This window comes from Convolutriloba macropyga, chromosome 5 (genome assembly GCF_964194025.1).
Source record: "Convolutriloba macropyga chromosome 5, txConMacr16.3, whole genome shotgun sequence".
In the NCBI taxonomy this organism is placed as follows: domain Eukaryota; kingdom Metazoa; phylum Xenacoelomorpha; order Acoela; family Convolutidae; genus Convolutriloba; species Convolutriloba macropyga.
In genome coordinates this window covers 34,094,955-34,109,451 of record NC_134472.1, presented here as the reverse complement: position 1 = coordinate 34,109,451, position 14,497 = coordinate 34,094,955, and the positions used below count along the sequence as shown (strand labels likewise).

General features: G+C 35.5%; 2 protein-coding genes across 4 annotated transcripts in view; both read right to left on the bottom strand.

The window, feature by feature from the left end:
* Positions 1–14,497, bottom strand: part of LOC142339968 (uncharacterized) — a 293,075-nt gene that overhangs the window by 53,835 nt on the left and 224,743 nt on the right. The window lies entirely within an intron of this gene.
* LOC142339967 (uncharacterized) overlaps positions 1,609–14,497 on the bottom strand; it is a 55,749-nt gene continuing 42,860 nt past the window's right edge. The window contains exons 3-4 of one of the 2 annotated variants that reach the window (XM_075390340.1): positions 3,797–4,194; positions 1,609–1,912 (exon numbers count right to left, since the gene is read on the bottom strand). In XM_075390340.1, coding sequence (XP_075246455.1) covers positions 3,842–4,194 — 353 coding nt within the window. In that variant the 3' untranslated portion in view covers positions 1,609–1,912; positions 3,797–3,841. Of the gene's footprint in view, positions 1,913–3,574; positions 4,195–14,497 lie in introns of those variants that run through there. The other variant, XM_075390339.1, reaches the window with a different exon arrangement.

Sequence of the window (14,497 nt, the reverse complement as noted above, 5' to 3'; positions counted from 1 at the left end):
TCGAGTATCAAAACCCGCGTGTTAAGTGACAACTGCGTGTCAACTTTTCTCCCTCTTGTCTCTCTAAGTGTAATAACATTAGTACCCCCTATTCAGAGTCCAATTAGTTTGCAAAAAAGTTAAGCGGGATAATTTAAAAGGTGGTGTTTTGAAATTCTGTCCATGTGCTATCAAACTAAACTGGAAGTGATAATATTAAAAAATGGAATTCAACACAACAAAAATTTAAAGCACCATCAATATTGATCAAGTTAATTAGTTTGCCAGACCGTTCATTTCAAATTAACTCCAGTGAAAATGAAACGCAAGTGAAAATGAACGAGTACTGGATTTGAACCAGCATCGCTTACTTGCAAGCCTACTGAGCTACCGATTAAGCTAGCTGCCCGTTAGATTCCGAACTTGAGTATCTCTTATAACCCACACTCTTTCTTGTTCTCCGAGGCTTTTTCAATCTAGTTACCCAATTAGTTGAACAAGTAGAGCTTTTTGTCAAACTATTTCAAGCTTACCTTTTGCACAAATTAGACTAGGTTGCTCTCTCTCTCTCAATTGAATTGTATTAAATTCTATCAATCTAATTAATTAAATTGCTCATCAACAATTTCAAAAACTATAACCTTCTTATATCAGTCTAATCAAGTTCAGCTCAGAGTCTAAAGTCTGGGCTCAAGAGCCAAAAAAGAAGAAACAGCAAAAGAGCGTTTTCAACTAAGATCAAAAAGTAAATTTCTCAAGAATCAGAGAACAGCAAAAAAATTTTCACAGAGGAGTTCAGACATTCACAAAAGAGACCTGCTTATTAGATTACATAACGATGGTTATTTGGACTTGTGAGACTTGCTTCCGTCTGCTAGCCTTGTGTCTTGTCCTCTGATGAAAAAGTTCTCCTGCAAAGGCAACACTGTCAGCGTCTCCACAGTCACACATTTGATCTATCTGCAGTGCCATCATCGTCAACAAAGTCATGTCTCATCGACATTAGGGTGGTTACATACAGAGTTAGTGCCAGATGGCCACAAATAATTTTTTCTTGAGCAGAGTTTCATGAACATTGTATTCTCATATGCATCCTTCTCATGTTGTGGGCCTTCTTCTCTTGTATGCTGAACTGGGCAACAACTCGGGCTCATGAAGTTGATCCACTGATCCTCCCTGAGGTAATTTGTCAGGAGCCAATTTGTCTGCATCGTCACCACAAACCTTGTGCCCCAATTCAGAAAGTCCAGTTATTTTTAATTGTGGAGGTGAACATCTTCACTGAGTGTAGGTTCATTGTGAAAAAAAAATTGATGAAAAGGATGATAACATTATGACTGTCAAAACCGAAAGAAAATTGAATAATTTTACAACAAATTCAAGAAAATTTTTCTCCAGAAATTTTTCTCAGCTGATAAAGAGCGCGCCTAATGCATGGAAAAGTAGCAAAATCAACAAAATCAAGCAAAAATTTCTATCAATATTTGAAGAAATCAAGCCAAGGTATCAATCAATATTTTAAAACTGGAGAAAAAAATAGCAACCGGGCTGCCTTCACTGAAATGATAAAGAGCGCACCTAATGCATAGAAAGGCAGCAAAGTCAGCAACTTCAAGCTAAAAATATCAATCAATACTAAAATTTCATTTTCACATTCTTTTTTGGAAAACACACATTTCAACCAAATAAGACTAAATATAGGATGACAGACAACACTCAATTGGACATGAGCGTCACCAGATAATGTTTTTCTTCTTTTTTTCTTCTTCTTTGTTGCCACATATCCGGTTTGTTTACTTTTATTTCAGTAGAACCAAAAATCGTTGTTGAGATGTTTTGTCTTCTTCAAAAGCAGTTGGTATCTTCACTATTTATCCAAAGTGAGGTTTTGCAGTTGTTTTCTATAGAGGATATATTTGACAAATGTTGAAGACTAAGAAGAGAGCAAACAATTTGACATACTGTTTAATTTTTCATTGCCATGCCACTTCCGTCGTTGAAAGGTTCAATGGTCACACTGATACATTGTTATGAATACAAAATAATTGAAAGGGTGACCTTTTAAATTAGTAAATTCACTTGATTGAACTTGGAACTAATTAAGTGATTTCAATGGATATTGTGAAAGGTCAATTTCGTTAAACAATTGGACTCATTGCGCATGAATTCCATCTTTTTATTGAGTTTAGGTGAACACCATTCAGAACAACTAAAAATGTGTTGCAAAATTTTTTAGAGGTAATTAAGTAGTGAAGTGGGCCTAATAACTGTAGTTACAAGAAAATGAGTTAAAAGAAGTACATGTAGAGGGCTTTTTGATATAAATTTTTACTCCGATTTTTTCGATCACTCCCGCAAGCTGCCCATGCGGAAGATTTTGGCAGAATTAATAACGCGCAAATAACTAGTGAGAACGTTTTTATCAACGTGATCAATAACTTAGAGCTATTATGCCCGGCAAAAAAGAAGGATAAGCGCAATGAAAACCGGGAGATGAGTCTCTGCTAAATAAATTAATTAGAAGCTCAATACTTCAAAAGCGTTCTGATTCTTTATTGCGTTTCACCAGATTTTGTTTTGTGAAAAGAAAAATTTCCCAAAATTTTTATGAAAAAATTTTGCCTAATAGATGCGAAAAAACCGCTCTCGCCTAATATCCCACAACCCTGCTTTAATAAGATCTTCTGACAGTAATTTGGTTTTGATAGTTATGAGCCATGTTTTAAGGTTGAGAGAGAGTGAGTGAGAGAGAGAGAGAGACAGAGAGAGACAGAGAGAGAGAGAGAGAGAGAGAGAGAGAGAGAGCGAGAGGGAGAGAGAGAGAGAGCAACCTAATGTAAATTTTGCATAAGCTAAGCTTGACAAAGATTGACAAGAACCTCTACTTGTTCAACGTATTCTTATTAGAGAAAAGAAGCCTCGAAGAGCAAGAAAGAATATGAGAATTTGTTATCAGTGATGCCCAATTTCGAGAGTTTAAGACGAGTTGGTGTAATGGTAAGCACTCTAGCCTTCCCGTTAAAGGGATTATGGTTCGAACACAGTACGGGTACATTTTCACAGTAGTAGCGCCTGTTTGCCTGTAGAAGCACCTAGTAGCGGCATTTTAATAATTAAGAGCATGTTTACGTTTATTTGGATGTCTTCGCCAATTTTGTGAACTTGATTCCATTTCGGTGGATTCTTGTCAACAGCTTCTTAATTAAGTTTATTCGGGATTAAATTAGGTCTCCTATTGGCTCCTTGTACAAACGTACCAACTTTTGTCTATTAGGCAGTTTGTCCGCTATGTTATTGTGTCTGTTAGGCTGTTTTTTGCAAGATTCAGCAAAAGGTTAGATAAAACCTCATTTATAATTGTCAATAGAAGTTTGAAAGGTTATCATTCCTTATATTTTCATAACAATCTAACAAGCCTAGTTGAATCAGAGCAAGATCTGTGGTTATTTTACACTGTATGGACTAAGAGCAATTTATCCCTTTCAAATTAAGTTAATTTTTGCTTTCCATTTAAATAATAGCCCAGAGACTTTTTAACGAAGACGCGACTTTGAGTCGTTTCCGAAATTGTTTCGTCTAATTTTTTAAAACTGTATAAAAGTTTTAATTGATTATGTTCATAAATAATGGTAAATAGTAAGTTTGCTCAGTTTTATCATCTGAAAAAATGTGAAACGAAACCTGCCCTTATGCTCAGCCAAATAAGTCTGGAGTTTCAGGTTTTGTGTCGCCTCAAGAAAAGAAAAAAATGCAATACATATAATGGGAATTTGCTCAGGAAATGAGAAACAAACAGTATTTCAAAATCAATGTTTACTTCCGAAAATGCACCTCCGCTTCACAGAGTTCAAACCGTCATCCATTATCTCAATAAACAGATTCCAAAGGCCACCAGTGTAGTAAATGCAAACACATCCGAAAACTGCAGATTAGAGCTCCTGGCACCGCTTCCTGGAGTGTAATCCAGAACTCCGGTTTCTCCCTGTTTTGCAGCCTTTTCAATTTTAGCGCCCTCCAAACAACTTGAGAGTGTTGATACGCTTAGCCTGCAGACTCTTCTTTTATTGTCCATAAAAAATTTTCCATCATTGATGCTGATGCATTGGTCGTCCAGAAGTGGGTAATACCCCTCGTTGCAACACTTGTTGTACATTTCATTGTTGTATTTATCTTTGTTTTTGTCAGCCTCGCACTGGCAGAAGTCTTCCAATTTTTCTGAAACCAAATTTAAAAAAAGATTTGTGTACACAAGATGATGTCCCATATACCTATTCGACAAATGAACAGAGCCACTCAAAGCGCAAACGGCAAACGTCTTAATTTTTTTAAAATTGCGCTTGACGTTACTGGGTTTGAAAATGGAAAACTGTAAAACGAATGATAGGGTGATCATAGGAGGTTCGAGGGCACTTGGTTCTGTTCAGAGGCGGATTTGTATACATGAATTTAAAAACGCTTGAATTTGAATGAAATGAATGCATGAATTAAAAAAGACTGTGTAATAGCAGAAATTAAGCAAGCATGTCAATATTTCGAACCGAAACAAAACATGGATGCAAAAAAACCTGGCAAATCTGTTAATTGATGAATCTATCTAAAACTTGCAGAAACATTTCAGCACGTTGCGCGGATAATTAGCTGATTACCTGGGAATTGTCTGCAGAAAAATCCCTTTCACACATTTCAGCCCGCTTAAATTACATCATTTTAGAATGTAAAAAATTCTTTTCTCGACTACAAGAGTTGAAAAATGAATTTGAAGTGATAGGATTTAAATTTGAACGGAGAAATTGCTTCCTCAAGCTTGAAAAAGTGACGCTTTTGATCAATCCAATCAGTTATTTTTTTATTTAAAAAAGTAAATGAAAAGCAAAATAAAGCATCGTACAACATTTTACTCAATTATATTGGCATTGCCTTTTATCAGACCAATTGCTGTCATTCGCTTTTGTCTGATTGATTGACCGTCAAAAATCATATTTCAATTTCAATAAATATATATATATATATATATATATATATATATATATATATATATATATATATATATATATATACGTATTAGTTTTTCTTTCACTTAGTTTTGTGTTTCATCCTCAGTTTATAGGGTAGCTAAATTTTTTTTATACGCTAATCGTTTTTTTAAATATTTTCACCAAATAAAATCACATGCGTGTTGAAACTTTTGTTCTACAACAGATATTAGCGATGTATTTTTTTTTGGCTTGAGGTCCTTTCATTGTTTTCAATTATACAAATGTGAACTCCTTTATAGTATTTACCGTATTATTTCACAGTAGCAGCAGAATTTGAATATTTAGGATGGAAATCCATCCTATTCACAGTTTCACTATTGTCTTTTCGAATATTTCAAAACTTCACTGGAGGAAATCACTACTTGGGGGGTGAGTAACTTCACAGGAATACAGCTGGTAAATAGAATAAAGAGCCTTACAAACGCCATGGTTCAGCCCTTAAATGAAATTTGTAATAGCTAGGTTGTTGTTGTTATTTGCCTCAGTCCGATGTTGCGGTGTTGTCGTTGAGTGGGAGCGAGAGAAATTTAGCTGCTTCCACAGGTCTTGTCCAAAGTGACTTCACGGAGAGATTGGTGGGTTTCATCGGGCACTTAAAAAGATGTTGTGTTGTGTGTGGCTCTCGTTTACAGTCGGGGCACGTCTCAGACATATCATTGTTGATCCTAGCCGAGTAGGTCATGAGAAGCGGACTGAAACCAGAGCGGAGTTGCGCGAGTTGCCTTCTACTGCCTCTGGGGAGTGTTTTCTCACTGTCATGTATCTTCATGGGGGCAGCAGTGGCAAGTACCCTGGACGGCTCATAGTTGTTGATGGCGTCTTTGACTTCTGTTGTATGCATGTTCTTCAGAATCTTTCGGTATTCTTTGGATGTTATCTTGTCTTTATCTTCAGTTTCATCAAGGTATGGTTCGATATACCTGTTGTAACGGGTGTGCAATGATTCTTTTATGAGTCTGGGGGGGTTCGGCCTGGTTATAATGTGGTGACCTGGGTGGGCTGGTAAATAGCGGGAGAGTTGTTGTTGAACGCATAATAGCCTCGTGTGTCGCCTGACTTCGAGAATTTCGGTTTCTTGGTGCAGATGTTCCTGGCTGGACATTAAAACACAGCCGGTTGTTGTTCGCAAGGCCGCATTCTGGACTCGTTGTAAGTTGTTGATGTTGGTAGCGCTGGTGGTGGGACCCCACACTGGAGCTGCATAGTCTAGCAGAGGACGAACTGTTGCTTTGTATGTAATCAGAAGCGTCTCTTTAGACTAACCCCAGTTGGTTCCAGAAAGTGTTTTGAGCACGTTCAGTCGTTTGCGAGAGCGAGCACAGACGTCCTTAATGTGTGGGGTGAATGTTAGTCCAGTGTCAAATGTGATGCCTAGAATCTTGATTGTTTGAGAATGGGGAACTGGCTTGTCGTTGATTTTTACATTTGGGTTGATTTTGTACTGTTTCGGGTCCGTGGTAAATAGTGTGGAAGTGCATTTCTCAGCAGCGAGGTGGAGGTCGCGGCTATTGAAAAAATCTGCAAGGTTGTAATAGCTAGGTCTTATGATATGTCGTAACCCTATTGCCAAAAGTTAAAAAAATGTAGATTTTTTACTGCCTCCTTACAGGGAGTGATATTCTTTGTTTCTTAACATTGATATTACGAATTAAAATGACCGGTGACTCTAAGATTGTGAACCTTATAAGGTATTCAATTCAACCTAGTAAACGCATCATCGACCAACTGAATAAGATTGCAGTTGAAGTGCAGTAAGCGTCGGTATTCATGGCAGAATTCACTTGTTGGAATCTAAACAGTTGCATATCAGGTATTAAATGTTGCTGTCGGCCTTGAAGTGTCTACTCCTCAATTGTCCACACCACAAGGGTTAACTCCAGTTTGACAAAATTTCTACGTGTAGCCAATCTTAGCCTCAGAGATGCTTCCCTTATTTGCCTCTCGGCAGGAGCGCCGCCATATAATACTCTGAGAAGTCGGTAGTGATGTGCGCGGCGGTTTTTTTCTTTTGTCGACACTACTTCGTTGTTTGCAGCTCAATTTAAACATAGCCTACTTATCGATTAGCTGATCGTTAGTTGAATTCGGAGTCACCCCACAAATTCAATTCTGTTTTAGAGAAGTTAAACCCTAGTAATAGTTTGATTCTATATCAGTTTATTTGTGAATTTACCAGTATCCACTTATAAACCTAGAAATAAATATAAAAACATAAATATAAAATATAAAATATTGATTATAATGTTTCTAAAAAAAGTAAAATCCTCCGAAGTTGTACACGAACACAAACAACTCCACCTGGACAGACTTTCATTAACAAAAAAAAAAATAAATAGCAAAAATTACTGCAAGATTGGCTATTTCAACCCTCAACACGCAACTCAAAATAGTTTAAAAAAACAGGCTGCGTTTAACTGCATATTGCTAGACTACGAGAGATTAGGTTAAATTATTAAGAATTTTTTTTTGAAAAATTGAACTGATCTTATGGAAACCTATGGAAAAAAGAATTTTTGTGAAAACTTAACAAAGGCATTCATAATTTTGATATTTTTAGTCTCTAATCTGGGCGTCTAAGATTTTTATTTTGTAGGTGAGTTTTTGAAGGCAAATCTGTACTTGGATCTTCTACTGAATCATTTTTCACTTATTCGGTGTTTCTCATGAGTTCAAATTATTTCGACCATTTTACAATTTGATTTCGAATTGGAATTGATTCAAGGCCAGCATACATTTGGTTTCTTACTGGAAAGTCTGCGGTTACATTTTCCTTCCTAATCAAAACTCTTTTCCGAAAATATACCACTACTAAGACAAAATTAGTGCAATTGTTGAAGATCCCACGCTACATTTTAGTGGGGTTGAAATCTAAAGGTCCTTCGTTACAGGCGAAGAGTACGTGCTATTATTCTGATTATTCAGGTATACTCAGAAAAACTGATTATTTACCCAGGTAAATTCTGTTATCAACTTATACCAAACCACTCTTAATTTTTTTTGCAGGCCTTAAGTAAAATGAGACTTAAAACGTGTTAAAATATTTTTCCTGAATGTTTTTACGCGGCCTTATAACTTTTTTTTCAAATAACAATAAACTGGTTTGCTATCTATGGAAATATACATCAAGGTAATGATTGACAATTATCACACCGGATAAATTGTTATTTTTTTATTTTCAATTATTCTTTAGGAAATTGAGCAAAAGAAACAGGTAGATTGCTGGAAAAGTCTGAGAGATTAAATTGAGCTCCAAGAACAACCATGGGAAAAACAGATAGATAAAAAACTAAACAGAGGAGCAGCAAAATCATAATTCCTAATAACGAACTCCAAAGTCTCTCGTGGCATAGTATTAGCTAGCCGAATTTTCGTGTGAACCAGTTACACGAATATTCATGTGAATATGCTTATGAGCAAAGTTATAGGTTTTTACCGGGTAATTTTTGCAGATATTTTTTAGTTGTTCCTCTAGAATTATCGATGGTTTCATCGCAGGAATTAATTAGTTGTTCTTTTGAAAAATCATTAAACCAATACGTATTTGATTACGTTTATGAATGCTGAGTTTGGTTCATTTGCTAGGAGCCAAGTTAGATCAACCGAGATTAGATTTGACTGTTTTTCTGATCTTAGTCAATGCATTAAGTTTGAAGTTTCTATGGCACAATTCTGGAAAGTATTGTTTAATTAGGCTAAAAAAATTGAATAAAAAATTGAGAAATTATATGGTAATTGAGAGCAAATTCGTTCATTTTAAAAACGCAATCATGTTTTCAAGCCCAATTACACGCAAAATAGTGTAAATTTAAACAATTTTCACGGGCTTAATTATATGATTTTTTTCGGGCTTAGCGACGCGAAATTAATATTGTGTTTTCATAAAAAGAATTGTGTGATTTTTGCACGCCAAATTCCTACAGAAACACGCAAGGAACGTGTTTAAATTGACTTGATATCTTGTGTAAATGAGCCCAAAAATTGTTTGCTTTGTCATGATGAGAAATTCATGTAAAAATAAACGATTTATTGTGTGACTTGTACAAGACAAATTTGAAGTAAAAATTCAAAATATAGAGCAAAAAATTGCAAAACAGCACTCATGGTGTAAAATTAATAATGGTAGCGTACTAGGAGTACGTATGGGTTATCGGAGTGGTATATTTACGATATTTGGGGGAATAAATTGTTATATGATCACTAAGCATAGAACACAGTGGAATACAAATTAAGCACGATAAGGTTCACTGCCAGTTTAATGATAAAATATCCAATTTTGTTTTGAAACAGCCTGGTTTTTGATAAAATGCCATAGTCATGAAGTTGAGGCTGCTCATTTGTTTCACAAGATCATTATTGGGTAAAGTAAATAAATGTACATAAACAGTCTCCAAGTTTTTCGCGGGGAGTACTGAAGTACTCTATAAGCGCTGGACATCGGCTAATGTACTTATTACAAAAAATTATAATTTTTTGTTTTGACCACTTTTAGTGGGGGTGGATCTATATACTCAAAGATCTTTTTTGTTCATTCAATTTTCGCCAACCGATAAATTCATTGTAGAGCGTTGTTAATGGTATCATTCATTAGAAAGCTCTACAGTGTATAATATGCAACTAAAAAGTTTTATTTTTCAAATTTCGTTTTTTCTAGGCAGTTACCAAGGTTCAAAGATTTGTAAACCTTAAAATGACATCCGTTCTTTTTGTTCAGATTCTACGGAATTTTTGCTCACTTTTTGGCCGTATTTGTTAAAATTTTGTAATTATGTTAACAATAGTGCTATTGGTTTTTCTTAAAGTCCTAGATGAGGATTGCTGATTTTTTGACGCAACAATTTTAGCTTAAAAATTGATGTTTTTTAATAAAAACTTAGCCTTTATCCATCAAAAATGGCATCAAATTTTTCTTCGGACCACTTTTTTTGAACCGGAAAGACGCTTGAATCAACTGAAAAGAAGGCTAGTTCTACTTCTCTTTCTGGATAAAATGTAGAGATGAAGAGTGTTCTGCACGTATAAAAGAGCCTTACCAGTATTTTCAGTTGAGAGCTAATGGTTTTTGCGGACCAAAATTTTTTTCATTTACAGAAATTTAATTTCAAATTTCGCTCTTTTGTTCTTTTTCTGTCTAGTTTGTAAAAAAGAGTGACGTTTGGTCATGATTAACCATTTTTCTGGTTAATTGATTTTGTTGTTTGTCTTGTATGCTAATCTCATTAGTTGCAAGTATCATTAGTTCTCCAAGTGGCATTATGTAAATCAATTTCTCGCTAACGAATGCTCCCAACGGCTCCAATGGAGTTACATAAGACGTTATCTAGTATTGTAGTTGACAGTTGATTTGTGACTTTGCTTCTCTATTTGAAAATGTTTGCTTTAATTTGCAGAAATTTGAATTAAATGTGCAAATAATTGTAATTCTATGTCTTACTTTTGTGAAAATTTAGGAATTTTCCGTTAAAAAAGCAATCAATTGGAAGTTTTTATCTTTAATTTGGAGAAAATCAATATTTAAAACTTTTATATTTTTCTCTAAATAAAAAGAACATAGAGGTAGCGAAACTGGCCAATTCAATGATGAAGTCTCAACGCAGATAAAACACAAATGACAATAACATATGAATTGAAATGATAAAATTATTTAGAAAAAGTTTTATCGTTGAATATAAGATAAAGTTTGAGTTGCATAAACTTCAAATAGGTATTATTAAACCACAACTACGTATTATTAAAAACTGCCGGTGACTATGCTGTTGAAATGTTTCTGGTTTTATGAACTTTGTTGATAAGACTTGCGAATATATCTCTATCTCTAGTATGAGAGTAGGGATACGTGGTGTGGGGTAGATGGGGTTTAGTAGTAAATTGTAGTAGAGGGGTTAAGTGGAGACTGTTAGGCAAGGGGACAACAGTTCTCTAAGTGGCATTGTAATCTTAATTTCTAGTGACAGTTAGAGAATCAAGGGTAAGAAACAGTCCGCCAACAAAACCCTGAGTAGGATTAACTTTGGATTAAGCAGGATTAACCCTGAGTAGGATTGTAATGAAGTCTAAGATATACCTATGAAAAACACGTACGCAATATTAATGTTTACTGCTCATTTGTCTGTTTTCTTTGGCCATAGTTGCCCAACAGAATAGATCCAATTTACTTTCTAACAAATATCTGGAAGCAAACTAAAAGTTCTCTATAGTTATTCGCCAATATTTTAAGAGTAAAAAGACCATATTCCTCCCTGTTTAGAGCAAAAATAACCTTATCTCCCCTACATCTCAATAAAATTTTAAAATTGAGGATCGTTCATCGCCCAGGCTGAGATCCAGACCAAAATTGCCTTTGATCGGACCGTCCCAGACAAAAGTGACCTCTGATAAGACCGCCTCAGACTGAGTTGTCCTCTATTAGACTATCGTGCGCTCGAAGCTCCATGTGCGCTTAAAGTGCGCTAGAAAACTTCCTCTGATCAGACACTTGTGCGCTCGAAAGTCACCCCCTGATCAGACTTAAGTGCATTCGAAATTGCCTATGATAAAACTAAAGTGTGCTCGATCAGAGAATGATTTTGAAAATGAACAAATCTCTCAGTATCGGGATAATATATTCATTTCATGAAAATTGATGTTTTCAATCATATATTCAGCTAACTAAAAGCCAAACTAAAATTTTTTCTAATGAAGAGAAAACGCAAGTGCAAAAAAAAATATTGAGTATGCCATTAATTTATGTTTTTAATTGAATAGATGAACTCAGACAGCTTCGCATAAAAACGTCTTGATCTACAGTGATTCCAAATGTTTTCATGAGCTCCACCGCTGCGAACCAAGTAAAGAACCACCTCACGTTAAACAATGCTTCAAATGTCAAAAGTTTGGTCATCCAGCAAGCGATTGTAAAGACGAATTGAGATGTCTACGATGTGCAGGCAAACACACTGCGAAAAGTTGCAATGAATTGAAAGAAAGAGCAAAATGTGCAAACTGTGGTGGCTCACACGCAACATTGTATAGAGGCTGTCCCCCATATCAGAACGCTGTGACTGAAGCAAATAAACAGAAACAAAAAACAAAATACTCAAGTGGCGTTACAAGGATAGATACTCAGAACACTCAGTCATTAACCACTACAAAAATTACTGTTCTAGTAGCTGAAGTTCTCAGTAAAATAAGAAACAGTCTCAATACGATGTCCTATAGCGATATTATCAGCGTCGTTAGCAACAGTGCCTCCAGAGTTTTTAATTAAAGAATATATGGACAAGAAATTCACGATAACATCAAGAAGGCAAACCTAATGCAAACTGTTAACACAAACATGATTCAATCTTACAGCCAACAAATTGTTCAAAATGGACAACATTAAAATTTTACAACGGAACTGTCTTGGCTTAGAAAACAAAATTTATGAATTGTTCTTGTTTCCGACGAAAGAAAACATCGATATAGCTTGTTTAAATGAAGTCAAGAAATGGCAAAAATCTTTCGTACATGAGAAATAATTCATTGTAACAGAAGCAAAAGCATGCAACTTTCATGCGTCTGTTATCATTGCAAAAAATGGCATAAATGTCAAGACCTAAATACTACTGAAATATTTGACAACAATCCCAAGAACGTATTCATATGTTGAGATTTCAATTCTCCGCATCAAGAGCTCAATTGTACGTACAACACCGAACACAGCGAAAAACTGCTAGAAATAATTGATGAAGGAAATTTCAAACTACTGAACAAAGGTTATCCAACGTATCAATCTAATCAACATAAGAGCATGAGCATGCTTGATTTACATTTCTGTAGTCTTTCAGTCCTTAAACATTTTGACAATTTTCAAGTATTAGAAAATTTCGGCAGCCACCACTCAATTACAAAAATTCCTGCTTGTAGCCACCAAAATATCCAAACAAAGACAATCTGAATGAAACGAGCCATAACATCGTCGAGCTTATTCATAAATCAATTGATCAGTCCTACGTAAATAAAACGAATCTTCAAATAAATCCAGAGATAATCAAACTAATCAAACAAAAGAAAAAGATAAGGAGGCAACTAAAACGTGCAAAGGATGACACTTTCTATCGATTGAGAAAGGAAATCAATTTCTTGCAAAGAGAAATCAGAAGAGCATTCAAATGTTCAACTGAAAGACAAAACAGAAAATTAATTGAAACAGCGAAACAAGCAGGAAACAAGGGGTTCTGGAAAGCAATCAAAATCATCACCAGCGATAAACAACAGTCAAGCGGATGACATTTACAAATAACGTTTAAAGACAAAATTGCCATAACTGACCATGAAAAGTGTGAAATATTCAAAAGCCTTCTGAGTGATACAATGATAGAACACGTATACGAAAACGAAGATTTACAAAAGCGCTTTCTCGAGACAGAACAAAACACAAAACATCTATCAGAAACCGATCCAAAAGAAATAACTGCAGAAATCACCTTCCTAAAAGTTGAAGAGTTCAATGAAATTTTGAAAAATACAAGTAAATCATTCCCCGGGCCACACAAAATAAGCTATGAGCTACTGAAGGCGCTACCAAAAAGCATTAAAGCTCTCATATGCATAATTATTTCCAGCTCAATTAACAATTCTTACGTGCCATGCCTTTGAAAAGACTCACAAATAACAATGCTTCCAAAACCTCAAAAAGACAGGAAGAGAGCAGAAAATTACAGACCAATTAGCCTTACCAATTGTATTGCAAAGGTCTGTGAAACTGTTGTTAAAAATCTTTTCCTAGACCACTGTGAAGCAAACAAAGTCTTTGGACCACAACAAAGTGCATACAGAGCAAACAGATGCACAACCGATAATCTCCTTGTTTTGACTCAGCATATAAGTGAAGCATACCAAAGGTCAGAAATGTTGGGACTTGTCGGCCTTGATGTCGAAAACAATGTTGATGCAGTCCGGAGATTAGGTTTGATTGATAAAGTGATTAAAATCAGAATACAGACGAAAATCATCAAATGGGTGAACTCCTTCCTCTCACAAAGAAATGTTTACGTCAAAATTAAGAATACGAGAAGCAAGACGTTCTCACCAACAGCCGGGGTACCCCAGGGTAGCGTTGTGGTGCCCATATTATTCCTAATTTATGTCTCTAACATTCCAGAAACGCCAGCAGAAATTTCTCAGTTTGCAGATGACTTTGCATTGTTTTACAGGTCAAAGTCCAGTCAGTTAATACAAGGCAAACTCCAAGCCTCACTCAACACTCTCATAAAGTGGTGTGATAAATTGAAAATCAAAATTAACCAGGCCAAAACAAAGTACATGCTATTCAAAAACACTTCGAAAAGACAAACAAGTCTCAGTTTAAACATCAATGGAAAACAAATTGAGGAAACGAAACCCATAAAGTTCTTAGGAATAACCATGACGCCACATCTAAACTGGAATGAAGATTGTAAAGACATCACAAGCAGAGCAAACAAGCGAATCTTCCAACTGCAGCGTCTAAGCAACCTCAATGT